Below are 21247 nucleotides of genomic sequence, written 5' to 3'. Positions count from 1 at the left end.
GAATGTGTAGAGATTACTAAAGGGATTTTATTCTCAGGCACCATTCCAGACACTGGCAGCACGGTACTGCAATTGGAATACTGCTCTCCTATTTCTTCCCATTCTCCATTGAAGTCAATTAATCAACTATTATTTTTATGACCTTTCTTTACTCCCTTTTTGTTCACTTTCTCTGAGGCAAATATATGTTCAGCAATATCAGTTGTATTTGTGCTGGCAAGTGGTGTGACACTGCTAATTCTGCCAATTAGTGTCAACCTCAAGCTCTGCCAGAATCAGGTTTAATCTAAAGGTAGCGTCACTTCTAGAACAGCACCTTCTGCTGTGCCAACCTGATGATTATGTTACTTCTTTCCCCTTTGGCTGAAGGATGAACTTATCAGTTAGTTGGGGGGAAATTACACTGTGAGCTCTTACTCATTCACAAAGGGTAAGTTATCATTCTGGAAGTGTGGATGTCACTAGCAAACTGGAATATATTGCCCTCCCTCATTGTCCTCGGGAAGGTGTTGGTGAGCTGCCCTCCTGTACTGTGGAATCTCACAGCTATTACAGAAAATTGTAATAGCTAAGGGAAGGACAGTACTGACAGTTCAATGCTCTACATTTTAGATGCTTTAGGAGGGCTAGAAAGGGAGGCAAGAAAGAAAGGGGAGTGTGTTTTTGATTAAGGAAAACATTATTACTGTAATTAAAGAGGATATTTCTGAGGAATCGTCCAGTGGGTGGAAATTAGAAATAAGAAAGGGGTGATCGTCTTGAGGGGATTGTATTATAGGCCCCCCAACAGTCATAGGCTAACTGAGGAGTATATATGTAGAGAGATCTCAGATGTATGTAAGAATAATAGGGTTGTAACAGGAGACAATTTTAATTTTCCAAACATTGATTGGGACTGCTGTAGTATTAAAGGCTTGAATAGTGAGGAATTTGTTCAAGAAAAGTTTCTTTATCAATTGTAAATTACCTACAAGAGAAAGAACAAAACTTGGACCTTCTCTTGGAAAATAAGGCAAGGCAAGGGACTGAATTTTTAATAGGGGAACACTTTGAGGCTAGTAATCATAATACTATTAGTTTAAAATAGTTATGGAAAAGGATAAGCCTTCCATAAAAGTTAAAGTTCTTAATTGGAGAAAAGGAAATTTTGACAAGAATCGTCAAAAGTTTATTGGATTAGACTGTTTGCAGCAAAGGCATAACTGATTAGTGGGAGTCTTTCAAATATGCAAGGACAAGAGTTCAGAGACATTATATTCCTGTTAGATTGAAGGGTAATGCTGATCAGAGTAGGGAACAATGGATGAATAAAGATTTTAAGGATCTGGTCAAGAAGAAGAAAGAGTCATATATTAGATATAGACAACGGGGATCAACTGAATGTCTTGAAGAGTATCACAAGTTGTAGGGCCATTCTTAAGAGGAAAATCAGGAAAGCAGAGTATGAGGTAGTCTTGGCAGATAAGGTTAAGGATAATCCAAAGAGATTCTACAAGTACATTCAGAGCAAAACAGCAACTAGAGATAGAATCAGGCCCCTTAAAGACCAATGAGGTGTTGAATCTCAGGAGATGGGAGAGATACGAAAGAATGTCTTGCACCCATTTTTGCTGTGGAGAATGAAGTGCAGGCTAGAGAACTCAGGGAAATAAATATTGATGTTTTGAAAACAGTTCACATTACAAAAGAGGAAGTGCAGGATATATAGAAAACATAAAGGTGGATAAATGCGTATATGAATAAGAAGGGTTTGGAGGGATATGGGCTGGGTGCTGGCAGGTGGGACTAGATTGAGTTGGGATATCTGGTCGGCGTGGACAGGTTGGACTGAAGCGTCTGTTTCCATGCTGTACATCTCTATAACTCTATGACTATATGACTCTAAATCTCCAGTACCTAATCAAGTGTATCCCAGGGAAGTTAAGGAGGAAATTGTGGGTCTCTAGCAGAAATAGTTGTATCATTTATAAACATTGGTGAGGTGCCAGAGGACTAGAGGGTGGCTAATGTAGTGCCTTTATTTAAGAAAGAATGTAAGCAAAGCCTGGAAAGTAAAGGCCTGTGAGCCTGACAAAGTTGGTGGGTACATAGTTGGAGGTGATTCTGAAATAATTTACATGTATTTGGAGAGGCAAGGACTGATTAAGGATAGTCAGCTTAGCTTTGTACAAGGAAAATCATGTTTCACAAACTTGATTGAGGTTTTTGAGGAAGTAACTAAAAAAGTTTGGCCTTGACCAAGATCTTTGTATCCTCATTAGCCACCGGTCCCGGAGAGGTCCCGGAGGATTGGTGAGTAACTAATGTTGTTCCTCTATTCAAGAAGGGAAATAGGAATAATCCCGGAAACTATAGACTGATGAGTCTCACATCGATGGTTGAGAAGATTTTGTGGACAATTCTTGTTGGAGGGATAAGATTTACATGCATTTTGAAAAGCATGGTCTAATTAGGGACAGTTAGCATGGCTCTGTGCAGGGCAGGTCATGTCTTACTAACTTGATTGAATTTTTCAGGGAGGTGATGAAAGTGATTGATGAGGGTAGAGCAGTAGATGTTTTTTACATGGATTTTAGTCAGGCTTTCAACATGATCCCTCACGGTAGGTTCATCAGATAATTAAGATTCATGGGATCCATGATGATTTGGCTACGTGAGTTCAGAATTGGCTTGCCCATAGATGGCAGAGGGTAGTGGTGGAAAGGTGTTTTTCAGGCTGGTGGTCTGTGACTAGTGGTGTCCCGCAGGGATCAGTACTGGGACCTCTACTGTTTGTGATATATATAAATACCTTGGATGAAAATGTAGATGGGTGAGTTAGTAAGTTTACAGACAATACAAAGTCAGTGGAGTTGTGGATAGTGTGGAAGATTTTCAAAGGATACAACGGGATGTAGATCAGTTGCAGATATGGACAGAGAAATGTCACTGTGTAGTGCTGCACTTTGGGATATCAAATGTTAAGGAAAAGTATACAGTTGATGGCAGGACCCTGAACAGTATTGTTGGGAATCTTGGGGTTCAAGTCCATAGCTCCCTGAAAGTGGCCACGTAAGTAGATAGGGTGATAAAGAAGGCATATGGCATGCTTGCCTTTATTTGTCGGGGAATTGAATCCAAGAGTCAGGCTGTCATGTTGCAGTTTTATAAGACTTTGATGAGGCCACGCTTAAGAGTATCGCATTCAATTCTGGTCACCACATTACAGGAAGGATGTGGAGGCTTTGGAGAGGGTGCAGAAGAGATTTACCAGGATGTTGCCTGGATTAGAGGGTGCAAGATATAAGGACAGGCTAGAAAAACTCAGGTTGTTTTCTCTGGAGCGGCAGAGGCTGAGGGGAGACTTGATAGAAGTCTCTAAAATTATGAGAAGATGGTCAGAAACTTCTTCCTCGTGTTGAAATGTCTAAAACTGGGGGCCATGCATTTAAGGTGAGAGGGGCAAAGTTCAAAGGAAATGTGAGGGGCAAAACTTTTACACAGGGAGTGGTAGGATGGTGGAAGGCACTGCCATGGGTGATGGTGGAGGGAGATACGATGGGGATATTTAAAAAGCTTTTGGATAAGCACATGATTATGCAAGGAATGGAGAGATATGGATCATAGGTAGGCAGAATGGATCAGTTTAATTTGGCATCCTGATTGGCACAATGTCATGGGCTGAAGGGTTGGTTTCTGTGCTGAACAGTTCAATGTTCCATTGATGAGGGTAGAGTGGTAGATCTTGTTCATATGGATTTTAGTAAAGCCTTTGACATGGTTCCGCATGGTAGACTAATTAGTAAAGTTATATCACATGGGATTCAGGGCGAGCTTGCTAATTGGATGCAAGTAGGAGATAGAGGGTGGTGGAGGGTTATTTTTCAGACTGGAGGTCTGTGACCAGCAGTGTTCCATAGAGATCGGTACTGGGTCCACTTTTCTTTGTCATTTGTATAAACAGTTTGGATGAAAATATAGGAAGCATAGTTAGTAAGTTTGTGGTTGACACCAAAATTGGGGACAGTGTAGAAGGTTATTTAACATTATAAAGGGATCTTGATCAATGGGCTGAGGAGTGGCAGATGGAGTTTAATTTGGATAAATGTGAGGTATTGGATTTTGATAAAACAAACAAAGTCCAGACTTATACAATTAATGGTAGGGCCCTGGCTAGTGTTGTAGAACAGAGAGACCTAGGGGTTCAGGTACATAATTCTTTGAAATTTGTGCAGCAGTTAGACAGGGTAGTTAAGAAGGCATTTAGAACACTTGCCTTCATTGCTCAGACTTTTGAATATAGGAGTTGGGACGTGATGTTGAATTTCTAAAGGACATTGGTGAGGCCTGTTCTGGAGTATGTGTGCAGTTCTGATTGCATCGCTAAAGGAAGGATATTATTAAATTGGAGAGGGTTCAGAAAAGATTTACCAGGATGTTGCTGGAAATGGATGGTTTGAGATATAAAAATAGGCTGGATAGGTTGAGACATTTTTTCACTGGAGGGTCAGAGATTATGGGGTGACCTTACAGAGGTTTATAAAATCATGAAGGGCATAGATAAGTGATTAGCAAAGGTCTTTTTTCCCCGAGGGTGGGGGAGTTCAAAACAATGGGGCATATTTTTAAGGTGAGAGGAGATTTGAAAAAGAACGTGTGGGGCAACTGTTTTACACAGAGTGGCTGTGTGTGGGACGAACTACCAAAGGAAGTGGTGGATGCAGGTACAGTTATAATGTTTAAAAGACATTTGGATAAACACATGAATAGGAATGATTTGGATGGAAATGGGTCAACTGCAGGCAAGTGGGGACTCTCCTAGTTTGGGAAATTTTTAAAAATTTCAAAATATACTTTATTCTTAAAATTATTTGGATATCTATACCTATACAATTGGTCATGCCATTCTTATGCACACGTTGCATTGCTTTACAGAGATCGGAATTAATCATTCATATATACCGGTCTGTATATTGACCATCCATATATTTAGCTGAGGCATCAGCGGAGGCCACTTACTGCGTGGGCCCCCTGTTCTTCTTAGGAGGAGAAAGTGAGGTCTGCAGATGCTGGAGATCAAAGTTGAAACTTTATTGCTGGAACAGCACAGCAGGTCAGGCAGCATCCAGGGAACAGGAGATTCGACGTTTCGGGCACAGGCCCTTCTTCAGGAATGAGCAGAGAGTGTTCAGCAGGAGAAGATAAAAGGTATGGAGGAGGGACTTGGAGGAGGGGCGTTGGAAATGTGATAGGTGGAAAGAGGTCAAGGTGAGGGTGATAGGTCGGAGTAGGATGGAGGCGGAGAGGTCAAGAAGAAGACTGCAGGTCAGGAAGGCGGTGCCGGGCTGGAGGGATTCGGCTGAGACAAGGTGGGGGGAGGGGGGATGAAGAAACTGGTGAAGTCCAAGTTCATCCCCTGTGGTTGGAGGGTTCCCAGTCGGAAGATAAGACGCTCCTCCTCCGACCGTCGCGTTGTTGTGGTTTGGCGGTGGATGAGTCCAATGACCTGCATATCCTCGGTGGAGTGGGAGGGGGAGTTGAAATGCTGTGCTACAGGGTGGTTGGGTTGGACCGCAATTTCCCCCCCGACGTGGTCGACGGTGCCCTCCACCGCATCTCCTCCACTTCCCGCTCCTCCGCCCTTGAGCCCCGCCCCTCCAACCGCCACCAGGACAGAACCCCACTGGTCCTCACCTACCACCCCACCAATCTCCATGTACAGCGCATCATCCGCCGTCACTTCCGCCACCTCCAAACAGACCCCAGCACCAAGGATATATTTCCCTCCCCTCCCCTATCAGCTTTCCGTAGAGACCACTCCCTCCGCGACTCCCTTGTCAGATCCACACCCCCCACCGACCCAACCTCCACTCCCGGCACCTTCCCTTGCAACCGCAGGAGGTGCAACACTTGCGCCCACACCTCCCCCCTCACTTCTCTCCAAGGCCCCAAAGGAAACTTCCATATCTGCCACAGATTCACCTGCACCTCCACCCACATCATCTACTGCATCCGCTGCAGCCGGTGTGGCCTCCTCTATATTGGGGAGACAGGCCGCCTACTTGCGGAGCGATTCAGAGAGCACCTCTGGGCCACCCGGACGAACCAACCCAACCACCCTGTAGCACAGCATTTCAACTCCCCCTCCCACTCCACCGAGGATATGCAGGTCATTGGACTCATCCACCGCCAAACCACAACAACGCGACGGTCGGAGGAGGAGCGTCTTATCTTCCGACTGGGAACCCTCCAACCACAGGGGATGAACTTGGACTTCACCAGTTTCTTCATCCCCCCTCCCCCCACCTTGTCTCAGCCGAATCCCTCCAGCCCGGCACCGCCTTCCTGACCTGCAGTCTTCTTCTTGACCTCTCCGCCTCCATCCTACTCCGACCTATCACCCTCACCTTGACCTCTTTCCACCTATCACATTTCCAACGCCCCTCCTCCAAGTCTCTCCTCCCTACCTTTTATCTTCTCCTGCTGAACACTCTCTGCTCATTCCTGAAGAAGGGCCTGTGCCCGAAACGTCGAATCTCCTGTTCCCTGGATGCTGCCTGACCTGCTGTGCTGTTCCAGCAATAAAGTTTCAACCCCTGTTCTTCTTAGGCAGGCAGACGTTACACGGTGGTCTTTCCCCACCGCACCTTGGCGGCAGCTGCCCCAAGCTTCAGTGCGTCCCTCAACACGTAGTCCTGGACCTTGGAATGTGCTAGTCTGCAACACTCAGTTGGGGTCAGCTCCTTCACCTGGAAGATCAACAGGTTTCGGCCCGCCCAGAGAGCGTCCTTCACCGAGTGGATGATCGTCCAGGCACAGTTGATGTTCATCTTGTTATGCGTCCCGGGGAACAGACCGTAGAGCACGGACTCCCGCGTCACGGCGCTGCTCGGGACGAACCTCGACAAACACCACTGCATTCCTCTCTAGACTTCCTTTGCGTTGGCACATTCCAGAAGGAGGTGTGTGACAGTCTCGCCCCCCCCCACAACTGCTTCGAGGGCAGAGTGCGGTGCGGCTGAGAGTCCGGGCTTGCATAAAGGATCTCACAGGCAGAGCCCTTCTCACCACCAGCCAAGCCATGTCTTGGTGCTTGTTGGAAAGTTCTGGCGATGAGGCATTCTGCCAAATGGCTTTGACAGTCTGCTCAGGGAACCGCTCGATAGGATCCGCCCTCTCCTTTTCCCGAAGGGTCTCAAGGACACTACGTGCTGACCACTTCCTGATGGACTTGTGGTCAAAGGTGTTTTTCTTCATAAATTTCTCCACGAAGGACAGGTGATACGGAACGGTCCAACTACTCGGAGCGTTCCGCGGCAGCGAGGCCAGGCCCATCCTTCGCAACACCGGGGACAGGTAGAACCTCAGTACGTAGTGATACTTGGTGTTTGCGTACCGGGAATCCACGCACAGCTTGATGCAGCCACACACAAAGGTGGCCATCAGGGTGAGGGTGGCATTGGGTGTATTTTTTCCCCCGTTGCCCAGATCTTTATACAGTGAGTCCCTTCGGACCCGGTCCATCTTTGACCTCCATATAAACTGGAAAATGGCCCGGGTGACTGCAGTGGCACAGGTTCTGGGAATAGGCCAGACCTGTGTCACGTATAATAGCAATGACAGTGCCTCACACCTGATGACCAGGTTTTTTCCCGCGATGGAGAGCGACCATAGCTTCCATCTGCCCAGTTTCTGCCTCACTTTGCTGATACGCTCCTCCCAAGACTTGGCGCATGGCTTTGACAGTCTGCTCAGGGAACCGCTCGATAGGATCCGCCCGCTCCTTTTCCCGAAGGGTCTCAAGGACACTACGTGCTGACCACTTCCTGATGGACTTGTGGTCAAAGGTGTTTTTCTTCATAAACTTCTCCACGAAGGACAGATGATACGGAATGGTCCAACTACTCGGAGCGTTCTGCGGCAGCGAGGCCAGGCCCATCCTTCGCAACACCGGGGACAGGTAGAACCTCAGTACGTAGTGACACTTTGTGTTTGCGTACCGGGGATCCACGCACAGCCTGATGCAGCCACACACAAAGGTGGCCATCAGGGAGAGAGTGGCATTTGGTGTGTTTTTACCCTCGTTGCCCAGAGATTTGTACGTCGAGTCCCTACGGAACCTGGCCACCTTTGATCTCCATACAAACTGGAAGATGGCCCGGGTGACTGCGACGGCACAGGTTCTGGGAATAGGCCAGACCTGTGCCACATATAACAACACTACAGTGCCTCCTAGTTTGGGAATTTTTTTTTATATTTCAAAAATATACTTTATTCATAAAATAATTTGATGGTCTGTACAGTTGGTCATGCCATACATATGTAAACATGTACATACAGAGATCAGAATTTGTCATTTTTTATTACAGGTCTGTACATTTTTCCACCATATGCCCATATAATTAGCTGAGGCGTCAGCAGAGCCCAAATGACTGCATGGGCCCCCTGTTCTTCGTTAGGCAGGCAGACTTTACACAGTGGTCTTTCCCCACCGCGCCTTGGCGGCAGCTGCCCCAAACTTCAGCGCGTCCCTCAACACGTAGTCCTGGACCTTGGAATGTGCCAGTCTGCAACACTCAGTCGGGGTCAACTCCTTCAGCTGGAAGATCAGCAGGTTTCGGACCACCCAGAGAGCATCCTTCACCGAGTTGATGATCCTCCAGGCACAGTTGATGTTCGTCTCGGTGTGCGTCCTGGGGAACAGGCCGTAGAGCACGGGGTCCCGCGTCACGGCGCTGCTCGGGACGAACCTCGACAAACACCACTGCATTCCTCTCCAGACTTCTTCTGCGTAGGCACATTCCAGAAGGAGGTGTGTGACAGTCTTGTCCCCCCGGCAGCCACTTCAAGGGCAGCGTGCGGTGCGGCTGAGAGTCCGGGCGTGCATAAAGGATCTCACAGGCAGAGCCCTTCTCACCACCAGCCAAGCCATGTCTTGGTGCTTGTTGGAAAGTTCTGGCGATGAGGCATTCTGCCAAATGGCTTTGACAGTCTGCTCAGGGAATCGCTCGATAGGATCCGCCCTCTCCTTTTCCCGAAGGGTCTCAAGGACACTACGTGCTGACCACTTCCTGATGGACTTGTGGTCAAAGGTGTTTTTCTTCATAAACTTCTCCACGAAGGACAGGTGATACGGAACGGTCCAACTACTCGGAGCGTTCTGCGGCAGCGAGGCCAGGCCCATCCTTCACAACACCGGGGACAGGTAGAACCTCAGTACGTAGTGACACTTGGTGTTTGCGTACCGAGGATCCACGCACAGCTTGATGCAGCCACACACAAAGGTGGCAATCAGGGTGAGGGTGGCATTTGGTGTGTTTATACCCCCGTTGCCCAGAGATTGTACGTCGAGTCCCTACGGAACCTGGCCACGTTTGATCTCCATACAAACTGGAAGATGGCCCGGGTGACTGCGACGGCACAGGTTCTGGGAATAGGCCAGACCTGTGCCACATATAACAACACTGACAGTGCCTCCTCGTTTGGGAAAATGGTTGGTATGTATCTAATTCGACTGAAGGGTCTTTTTCCATGCTGTATGACTGTACGGATACTAAAGGAACAGCAGTGCATTTCTGAGTCAGCATGGTATGTGGCTTGAAGAGAAACGTTCTAGTGGTGGTGATCCTATGCACTTGCTGTCCTTGTTCTTCTAGCTGGTGTGGGTTGCAACTAGGGAGATGCTGTGGAAACTTTGCAAACCCTTGCCAAGGAGATCCTTATAACCATTGAAAGGCGGAGGCTAGTTTTGAATTTTGAGTGGCCTAGATTTGAGGACAAACTGCAGAGGTTGGAAGATTGATGTCTATCCCACTCCACCCATGACAGCATTGTAACTGTCACTGACAATAAATAATAATCCAAAGACCTTGCCACTGCTTTGCACTAATGCTTTTCTAGGCAGTTATGGTAATGTTCATTGCAAGACATTTTCTAAATATATTCTTATTTCTAATAATTATTTTTCTCTTTATCTCCAGAGCTTAATGTTGCCATGGCAGCCACCAGATTGTTCGATACTTCTGATGCTGTGGAACTCTTCGCTCCTCAGTGTCTATACTTGAAACCGATTGCAAGGCTGACAATCAATGTGATATTTCCCAAGACTAAGTTATCCTCAAGACTCATTTCAAACTGGGAAGTGATGGAGACCCTGAAGAAAATGGCATACCCAGATCAGATTACATCGCTCAAAGTCTCACGCAGCACAATGGACTTCATTCGCTTTGAGGCAGAGGTTGAAAATAAGAATCAAGTTCAAACTGTTTGGGAAAAGTTTAACAACAAAACTATTAAGGTGAACGGTATCAATGAGACAGCGAAAGTGCTGGCAGTTGTAACTCAAGTCAACTTTCCCAGCCCGTGTGACTGGGAGTCCTTTTTTAAGACTGCTGACTGCATGAATGAGGCTTTGCCTGGTGAGAGACCTGACACTATCCATATGGAAGGGCTACCGTGCAAGTGGCTCTCTTCAAAGCAGCTCAATAGGGAAAAGCCAATGGAAGAGATCCTTCAAAAGGTCTTTGGCAGATTTGGAAAGATCCGAAATGTTGACATTCCCATGTTGGATCCCTATCGAGAGGAAATGACAGGGAAGAAGTTCAACACTTCCAGCCTTGGCGGCCTCCCCACCTTCGAAGCATACATCCAATACCAGGATTATTCAGGCTTTGTGAAGGCGATGGAGTCCTTACGGGGAATGAAGTTGATGCACAAAGGGGATGATGGAAAGGCAGTGGCATGTAACATAAAGGTATGGAGTTACAATCTTTGCATTTGTTACATATGATTAAATATCTTGAAGCAGAGCAGGATGATAACCTCAGTGTCCTGACCAATATTATCTCTCAGTTCGCATCACAAAATACAGCCAATTATCTGGGCTGCATCACCTTACTGTTTGTGGGAACTTGCTACGTGCAAATTGACTGTCTTATTTCCTACATGACGTAAGACTAGAGGAAATAGTAACATGATTAGGCCAGTCAGCCCTGAGACCTGCTCCAGCATTTAATAAGATTCTGAAGAAGTCATTGGATCTGAAATGTTAACTCTGCTTCTCTCCGCAGACCTGCTGAGTTTCTCTACCTTTTTTTTGGTTTTGTTTCCGATTTCCTGCATCTGCAATCTTTTCAGTTTTTTGTACACTGAAATCATGGCTGCACTGATTGTGTCTCTAGGTGCACTGTCTTGCTTCCACCTCTAATCCTTGTTGAAGAGAAATTTACCTTGGCCAATATATCCACTAACCCAACCTCCATCCCATTCTGTGGAAGAGAATTCGAAGGACTAGTGACTAGTGACAGCAGTAACTACATTTCAGAAGTGATCATTGGCTGTAAAGTGCTTCGGCAAAAAAAAGGTGCAATACAAATGCAAGTCTTTTTGTTGTTAGAATAAATTATTGCTTCATAGTAGCACATGCCAGTGGAGGCTAATTGTGTAATAAGGAAGAAAATGCACCTATTTAGCCTTGGGAAAGGAATAAATTCTAATCTCTGCTTCCCAGTAGACTATTCTAAATTTCCTTCAATTTCATTAATTAGTCCTGTTTGCATCTGTACATTGGAGATTGAGGGATATGATCAGTTTGATTCCCTGCTAGTTGGCTGATTTATTCATGCCACCTTCTGATGAACAGTATCTTTACTCCTAATGTGTGCTTGTTTTAAGGTGCAGTAACTCGTACAGGGACCGGTCTCGTACTTTCTCTTCCAGGTGACCTTTGACACAACCAAGCACCTTAGCGACTCGGCTATTGAAAAGCGAAACCTGGAGAGGTTGAAGCTGCAAGAGTTGGAGAAGCAGCGCGAGGAACAAAAGCGGAGGGACAAGGAAGAGGAACAAGCCAAGGAGGCTGAACGGTAAATCAGAATCTACTTTGTGGGTGAGACTATATCGAGTAAAAGAAACTTGTGAACAGTGTCTCCAAGTCAGTCAAGAGCCCACGTTGCAATAACTACAAACCTAGATAATCAGTCAACAAAATCAGTGGTATAGACCCATTGTACAGTTTTGTGTGATGCTCTGCTTTGTGTACTCCACTGTGATGGTTACCAGTTGTTGAGCTGATACTAAATGGTAGATATTGTCACCCTGACCTCAATGCCTTCCAACTTCTAACAGCATTTATGGAATTCTTAAATTTTAACATTTTGGTCTGCACACGAAAAGAGGACACTCAGAAAGCAGAGAGGTCGGGACAGAAACCAGTAGTTGAACCAATTCCTGCTGGTGGAAACATTTGTCATTGGATTCATATCTGCAGAACCTATTTGACACTGTCAAAATTAGACAATAAATGATCTCATTTGCAAGCTGTTCTGTTAAAGGTTAGTGGTAGCATGATCTATATAGTGGTTGGGGTAGGGAATCAGAATACGTTGTAAAACTTACAGTGCACACAGAATAACTTAGAAATTGAATATCTCCATGAAATTCAGTTGCTAAATGCAAGCAACCAAGGAATCCAGTCTAGCTTTCACTTGGATGTTCCTATGTATATTTGGAACATTGTTGTCTTACTTGGTTGGGAATTAACATGGAGAATTTATCCCCTATAAATGGATAAGTAGAACTTAGCTCAGGAATTTCAAATAAATACATTCAATGATTAGGTCAAACTCCTATTGCTAAGTTAATAAGAATATTGATCAGTGGGCTTTAATTATGTACCGTACTGGTGTAGTTCCTTCAGAGTGGGATGCTCATATTTATGCGTGAGAGAGAGAAAGAGAAACTTAGTGTGTTTTTGTTTTGTTTCTGAGTGCTGTTTCATTGGCTCCTCTTTAAAAATGCTTGTGTGAATGTTAGATGAGTCCAGAATCAGATTTGGCTTCATGGATGGGTCAGGAAAGTACAAAATCATTGGATCCAATAGACATAGAACATAGACATAGAAGAATACAGCGCAGTACAGGCCCTTGGGCCCTCGATGTTGCGCCGATCCAAGCCCACCTAAACTACACTAACCCACTATCCTCCATATACCTATCCAATGCCCTCTTAAATGCCCATAAAGAGGGAGAGTCCACCACTGTTACTGGCAGGGCATTCCATGAACTAACGACTCGCTGAGTGAAGAACCTACCCCTAACATCAGTCCTATATCTACCCCCCCTTAATTTAAAGCTATGCCCCCTTGTAATACCCGACTCAATACGCGGGAAAAGGTTCATACTGTCGACCCTATCTAACCCCCTAATCATCTTGTACACCTCAATCAAGTCACCCCTAAACCTTCTTTTCTCTAGTGAAAACAGCCCCAAGTGCCTCAGTCTTTCCTCATACGATTTTCCTTCCATACCAGGCAACATCCTGGTAAACCTCCTCTGCACCCGTTCCAATGCCTCCACATCCTTCTTATAGTATGGCGACCAAAACTGCACACAATATTCCAGATGCGGCCGTACCAGAGTCTTATACAACTGCATCATGACCTCAGGACTCCGGAACTCAATTCCTCTACCAATAAAAGCCAGTACGCCATATGCCTTCCTCACCGCACTATTTACCTGGGTGGCGACTTTCAGAGATCTGTGTACATGGACACCAAGATCCCTCTGCTCATCCACACTACCAAGTATCCGACCATTAGCCCAGTACCCCATCTTTTTGTTATTCTTCCCAAAGTGAATCACCTCGCACTTAGCTACATTGAATTCCATCTGCCACCTTTCTGCCCAGCTCTGCAGCTTCTCTATATCCTGCTGTAACCTGCCACATGCTTCCTCACTGTCAACAACTCCTCCGACTTTCGTATCATCCGCAAACTTGCTCACCCAACCTTCTAACCCCTCTTCCAGGTCATTTATAAAAATGACAAACAGCAATGGTCCCAAAACAGATCCTTGCGGAACACCGCTAGTGACGGCACTCCATGAAGAAACTTTGCCATCAACTACTACCCTCTGTCTTCTTCCATCCAGCCAATTTCTAATCCAAACCTCCAACTCACCCTCAATGCCATATCTCCGTATTTTCTGCAGTAGCCTACCATGGGGAACCTTATCAAACGCCTTACTAAAATCCATATATACCACATCTACCGCTTTCCCCTCATCAACCTCCTTCGTCACCTTTTCAAAGAATTCAATAAGGTTTGTGAGGCACGACTTGCCCTTCACAAAACCATGCTGACTATCCTTGATCACATTATTCCTATCCAGATGTGCATAAATCCTATCCCTTACAATTCTCTCTAAGACTTTGCCCACAACAGAAGTGAGACTCACCGGCCTATAGTTACTAGGGCTATCCCTACTCCCCTTTTTGAACAAGGGAACCACATTTGCTATTCTCCAGTCTTCTGGGACTACTCCTGTAGACAAAGAGGACATAAAAATCAAGGCCAATGGCTCTGCAATCTCCTCCCTTGCTTCCCAGAGAATCCTAGGATAAATGCCATCAGGCCCAGGGGACTTATCTATTTTCACCTTTTCCAGGATTTCCAACACCTCTTCTCTACATACCTCAAAGCCATCCATTCTACTTATTTGTTCCTCAGTATTCTCATCGACAACAATGCCCTGTTCCTGAGTGAATACTGAAGAAAAGTATTCATTCAGTGTCTCCCCAATCTCTTCCGCCTCCACACGCAACTTCCCCCTACTATCCTTGACTGGACCTATTCCTACCCTAGTCATTCTTTTATTCCTAACATACCTATAGAAAGCCTTATGGTTTTCCCTAATCCTATCTACTAAGGACCTTTCATGTCCCCTCCTTGCTGCTTTTAGCTCTCTCTTCAGGTCCTTCCTGGCTACCCTATAACTCTCAATCGCCCCAATTGAACCTTCACGTCTCATCTTGAGATAGGCCGCCCTCTTCCATTTAACAAGGGATTCCAATTCCTTATTAAACCACGGCTCCCTCGCACGACCCTTTCCTTCCTGCCTGACAGGTACATAATTATCAAGGACAATGTTGGTTCCCAGAGCAAATGGTAGCGGTTTAATGGGTATTTTTGTAACTGGGACACTATTTCCAGTCAGCTCTGAACTTGTGATATGTTTAAATGATTTGGACTTGTGTGTAATGGAATAGGATTAAACTCGACAGGGTAGTTGACAGTGAAGAAAGTGGCTAAAGGCCAATGGACTGATCAAAGAGAGTTGGAGAAGGAGAAGTGTGAGGTAGTCTATTTGGGGAAAGCAAAGGAGGCAAGAGAAATATCCAATAAATGATCAAAAAGTACTGAGAGGTAATTGAAATTTCATCCTTCATTCATCATCAGCAAAGTAGATTAACTGGTCGTGTATCCATTTGTGTAATCTTTCCCATGTTACCTTCTAAATCAACTATCTTAAGGGTGTGAAGGGAACTATACAAATGCAAGATTTTTTTTGAGAAAGGGTAATTGTGATACAGATAACATATATGTTCTACTGCAAACATACAGCATAACATTTTTGTATATGTCCACATGTAACTAACTGCCTCAACACCTCCCATATATAGAAGACTAGACATTAATGTTATTTTAGTTGCAACTTTACAGAACCAACCGAAGCATAATTTCTACAGGACATGAACATTTTTAATGCACTGGGTATGAAAATACTCTGAATAAAATAAACTGCTAGTTTTCACTTCACTATCTGTCAGCTTTTAAAAAAGAACTAATCCGGCTAGAGTGTAAAACCGGCATTGCACCCAGTGCTGGCCATTTCTGAAGTGACAGGTTAAGGTTAAAATTGTCCCTCTTCAGACCTCAGCTGAGAATCAGTAAAAACAATTATTGTTCTACAAGCTACACATCGTTGAATCGTAGTGCAAAATAGATCACATGGCACTCGCAGCACACGGGGAAGGAGATTTCGAGGGGATTTGAAGAAAATGCTTTTCACCCAGAGAATGGAGGATATCTGGAACTAAAAGTGTAGGAGGGGTAGGTACTCTCAAGACATTTAAAAACTGCTTAGATAAACACTTGAAATGCTACAGCCTACAAGGCTGTGGGCCAAGTGCTGGGAAATAGGATTAAAATAGATAGGTACTTGATGATGTGGACACAGTGGGCTGAAGCCAAAAGAGAAAATGCTGGAAAATCTCAGCAGGTCTGGCAGCATCTGTAAGGAGAGAAAAGAGCTGATGTTTCGAGTTTAACTGACCCTTTGTCAAAGCTGAGCAGTGAAGGTGGACAGGGAGAGAGAGACAAACGAAATTCCTGTCGGAGAGAAGAGCAGTACTTCTTCAGGGTAGGTATTCCTGGCAGTGGGTTAAACACTGGATAAAAGCAAATTTCTGCAGATGCTGAAAGTGGGCTGAAGGACCTCTTTCCATTCTATTAAAATTCTAAGACTGTATAACTTGTGTCTGTAGGCACAACTTAGAACATTTTTCTGAAGCATTATCTGGAGATGCAATCTGCCGAAAATGGACACTGAATCAACGAAGTACATTTTAGAAAGGGTGACCAAAAGCTAGGTCAAAAAGGTCAGCTGTGAGAAGAATGGTGAAGATGGAATGAGGGATGGATATAATTTCACAATTTTTCAAACTATTTCACTTACATGCATGGGGAAGAAAGTCTTTTCATGGAAAGAGAAACAAGGTACTGTGAAACATTCTGATAATAACACTCTCATTATAACTCTAATATGGGATGACTTCTGATCCAGCATTCAAGACTTCTATTTTTAAAAAAAAGAACAGCGTCGAATTTCCCTGGATTTCAAATTCTGTCAAATTAATTTCTACGGGCAGTATTCGGTCAGTGTTGAATAATGCGCCTGTGGAATTCTTAACCACAAAAAGCAATCAAGGCCAAAATGTTGTGTGGTTGCATGAAGGAGTTAGGAAAAACACTTGGGACAAAAGGATCAAAAGATATGGGGGAGAAGTGGGAACAGGTTACTGAGTTGAATGAAGGGCTGAATGGCCTACTTATCCTATTTTCTATATTTCTATATTCTCTGGTCCATGTGTACAGTTGCGGTCAAAAGGAAATGTGGACACAGCTGTCTTTACAGGTGAATTATACCCCTAGTGTTAAATAAACCTAAAGTAAACTCAATGCCCAGAATGGTTCTGTGTAAATTCACATTGACTTTCAGAATGGTTGCCTTTAGGAAACGAAGGGAGGAAGAGCGGGAAAAGGAGAGGAAACGGAGAGAGAAGCTGAGGAGGAGGGAGCACAGGCAGAAAGAGCAGGAGGATAGACACCGCCTGAGCAGACAATCAAAGCTAAACCTGGAGAATGAGAAAGAGCAGAAGGAGGTCACTGCATGGGAGGAGAGAAAGCTGGTGCTCGCTCAGAGGAAGCTGGACTCTTACAGGCTTCTCACTGTGCTTTTAAACAGTGCAAAAGTAAGTACCTGCCTTTGAGTGAATTTCTCCTGCAGCTTTCACCTCTCCGTTTCTTCCCTCAGATGTCCTGATTTTCCTGGAGGCATTGATGCCGAGGGGTTACCATTTCACTATTTAACTCCTGGTCAAGCAATGTCATCATTTTAAAATTCTCACCCTTGTTTTCAATCCCTCCGAGTTGCCCCATTCTCTGTCTCTCTAATCCGCTCCAGTCCTACAACTATCTGAGGATATCTACACTGCTTTAGTTCTGACCCTAACTGTAATCACTCCACCAGTGATGGTCATACCTTCAGCTGCCTCGGTCTTTAGCTCTGCGGTATTTCCCTCTGCCGCACACTTCGATTTCTTTCCCTATGACCTCTTTAACAAAGCTCTGACCTAAATCTCCTTATATGGCCTAGTGTCATTAAAGTTGGCATATGAACATGATACCTTTGTTGTAATAGCTCTCTGATAACTTTTTAATGTCCACTCCTTCATGGGTCAGTTTCAACACCTGAGAATCAGTTGCCTGCTTGAAGTGGCTACATTTGGACATCAATTGATGAGATCAGTAGTTTAAAATTTGGCAGATGGTGTTTAGTATGGATCGGTGTGAGGGTATCCTTTGTGATATGAAGAATAAAAAGACAATTTATTATCTAAATGGAGAGAAACTAGAATGCTTCGTTGCAGAGGGATCTTGGTGTTTTTGTGTGAATGAATTGCAGAAAACCTGTCTGCAGGTACAGCAGGTATGAGGAAGGCAAATGGAAGTTTAGCATTTATTGCTAAAGGAATGGAGTATAAAAGTAGGGAAGTGTTGTCACAAATGTACAAGGCATTAGTGAGACTGCACCTGGAGTACTGCTTACGGTTTTGGTCCCCTTACGAGGAAGGATGTAATTGCTTTGGAGGCAGTTCAAAGAATTCCAGAGATAAAAGGTTTGTCTGATAAGGAGAGATTGAACAGTTTAGGTCTATAGTATTCTAGTATTTAGAGGAATGAGAGGAGATCTAATTGAAGCAAATTGCCAAAAGGGCTTGACAGAATAGATGTAGAGAGGATGCGGGGCACTGTTAAATCAGAGGTTAGGATAAGGGACAGCAGGTTTAAAACAGAGATGAGGAGCAATTGCTTCTCTCAAAGGATTGTGACCTTGCTCCCCTCCCAGTCCAAGCATGTGTGCCCCTTAGAGCAATGTCTTCATTATAAAATTCTCATTCTTGTTTTCAATCCCTCCAGGTTTTACCCATTACCTATCTTTCTGCAGTCCTATAGATGTCTGAGGATAGCTACACTGCTGTAATACTGAACCATGTGCATCCCGGACTGTAATCACTCCACCAGTGATGGTCGCACCTTCAGCTGCCTCAGTCTTCAGCTTCCCCTCTGCCTTGTCATCTTGATTTCCTTCTTTCCATTCTCCAGTTATTGGGCCCTGCAGTAATTATAGTATAGTGTAGAAACATATGAAAGTTTTCATATGCAGTTTTCCCCTCCTGCCAGGCCCTAGTTCAGAGTACTATTCCAGCCAAAGGTCCCAAACACTGATCTGATTTGGGATCTTTCTACTCTGTGTGGCTCAGTCCCATACCAGATAGTGGATTCACCAGCGGAACTTTGGCAGGTTGGTGTGAATATCAGTTAAATATTGCCTTGTACTTTTTCCTGTTGAGGTTAATTTAGACTTGCTGAGTAGGTTTACTTTATTTAATCAATACAGAGGAACCTCATTATGCAAACGAGATGGGTGGGCAGTATTTCGTTTGGATAGTTAATTATTCGGTTAATTGATTCAATGCCTTTCTTCTGGGGTTCAGAGTTTTCTGGAAAGTCTGCTCCCTGTTCAGGAGATAAGGCAGCACCACAGCGCATGCAAGCCCCCGCCTCCTCCCGCCCTCCCAAACCCGTCCAACACTGCCACCCCCCTGCCCTCAATCCCATCCAATACCACCCACCCCCCCACCCCCACCCTGCCTCCCTCCTCCATTCATCCCACCTCCTCTCTGGGGCAGCCGGACTGGACAACAACAACAAGACTGCTGCTGCTACTACTGCCTTTTGGGAGGTCAGTCTCCAAGTAGCGCGCGCACGCACACACGTATACACACACACATACACACACATTCACACACATATACACATACACATACACACACACACATACACATACACATATACACACATACACACACACACACACATATACACACATATACACACACACATACACACATCACACACATACACATACACATACACACACATACACATACACAAACACATACACACACCCACACATACACACACACACACCAACACATACACACACCCACACACACACACATACACATATTCACACACACATACACATACACACATCACACACACACATATACACATACACACACATATACACATACACACACGCACACATACACATACACACACATACACATACACATACACATATTCACACACATACACACACATATTCACACACACGCATACACACACACATTCACATACACACACATATGCATACACACACCTACATATACACACACAGACACACACATTCACATACACACACATATGCATACACACGCACACACATACATACACACACATACACATACATACCCACACACACACACCTACATATACACACAGACACACACACACATACGCACACAGACACATACGCACACACACATACATACACGCACACATACACATACATACCCACACACACATACACACCCACATATACACACACACAGACACACATACGCACACACAGACGCACACACACACACACAACTTTTTACTGCAACTTTTTGACAGGTTCCACCTCTGTCCTGTACAGGACAATGTTGGAGAGATTATCTGGGGAAGGGGGATTCATGGTACACCTTGCATAGAACTCCAGGGAAAGTGTGTGGGGGGGGAGAGAGAGAGAGGGGGTGGGAGGTCAGTCATTTAGAGATGGTGCCTACATTCCCATCAGTCCAGGACTGTTCTTGGCAGCACTTTTAATCACTGTAAACAAAAGACGCGATCAGTGTTGGACACACGTCTTTAATGTAATGTTTCTGTCGGGACCTCGAGATAGCCTTCGGATAATTAGTATTCGGATAATCATGGTTCCTCGGTATATTTAATCAATTGTGTAATTGATAACAATCAACTGAACCACTAGAGGGAGCAATTCACCTACAGATGAAAACTATTCACAAAACAAAGCCCTGTGTCATGTATCTATCCAAGTTCCATCCTTCATTCCCTACCACCAGCAAAATCAAGATTATGTCATTATTTATACTGTTTGCTATGAGTGGGGTCTTGTGATGCACAAATTAGTTGCTGTGGTCTGTGACTAAACAACTGTCATGTGGATGTAAGCCACTATGTAAATTCTTTCATAATGAAAGTGGAGATGTAATAAAACACGTGACACATAACTCATGACATCATTTTTTCAGAAAGATACTCTTAATTATATTGACACTATCCAGACATAACAAATAGTGCAATTAACAAAGATTATAATGTTTGAACTTGCAGCTTTATTTCTTTATTTTCTACTTAAACCTAAGAAGGTCTGCCATGTGTAACTTTCATATGTTTCTATACTATATTATAATAACTGCAATGTTTAACTGTTAACTTTGTTTTTTTTCTTTCTATCTTGTTCTTAAGATTCTGTACTTGTAACTAAGGTGGTGCCTTGTGTGGTGACACAATACACTTTTTGCGGCACGGTTGCTCAGTGGTTAGCACTGTTGCCTCACAGCACCAGGGCCCCAGGTTCGATTCCAGCCTCAGGTGACTGTCTGTTGAGTTTGCACATTCTCCCCTTGTCTGCGTGGGTTTCCTCCGGGTACTCCAGTTTCCTCCCACAGTCCAAAGATGTGCAGGTCAGGTGAATTGGCCATGCTAAATTGCCCATAGTGTTAGGGCCATTAGTCA

General features: G+C 44.6%; 1 protein-coding gene across 2 annotated transcripts in view; it reads left to right on the top strand.

Annotated features, from left to right (window-relative positions):
• The window catches only part of LOC122557455 (A-kinase anchor protein 17B-like), a 41775-nt gene that overhangs the window by 8996 nt on the left and 11532 nt on the right, over positions 1 to 21247 (top strand). For both annotated transcript variants that reach the window (XM_087991879.1, XM_043705215.2), the window contains exons 2-4: positions 9960 to 10732; positions 11698 to 11843; positions 17052 to 17289. In XM_087991879.1, coding sequence (XP_087848005.1) covers positions 9974 to 10732; positions 11698 to 11843; positions 17052 to 17289 — 1143 coding nt within the window. In that variant the 5' untranslated portion in view covers positions 9960 to 9973. The remainder of the gene's footprint in view (positions 1 to 9959; positions 10733 to 11697; positions 11844 to 17051; positions 17290 to 21247) is intronic.

This window comes from Chiloscyllium plagiosum, unplaced genomic scaffold (genome assembly GCF_037043375.1).
Source record: "Chiloscyllium plagiosum isolate Xiang-an unplaced genomic scaffold, Cpla_swu_hap1 HiC_scaffold_11, whole genome shotgun sequence".
NCBI classification, from domain to species: Eukaryota; Metazoa; Chordata; class Chondrichthyes; order Orectolobiformes; family Hemiscylliidae; genus Chiloscyllium; species Chiloscyllium plagiosum.
Note: the sequence above shows the minus strand (reverse complement) of the source record. Positions and strands in the feature narration are given on the sequence as shown.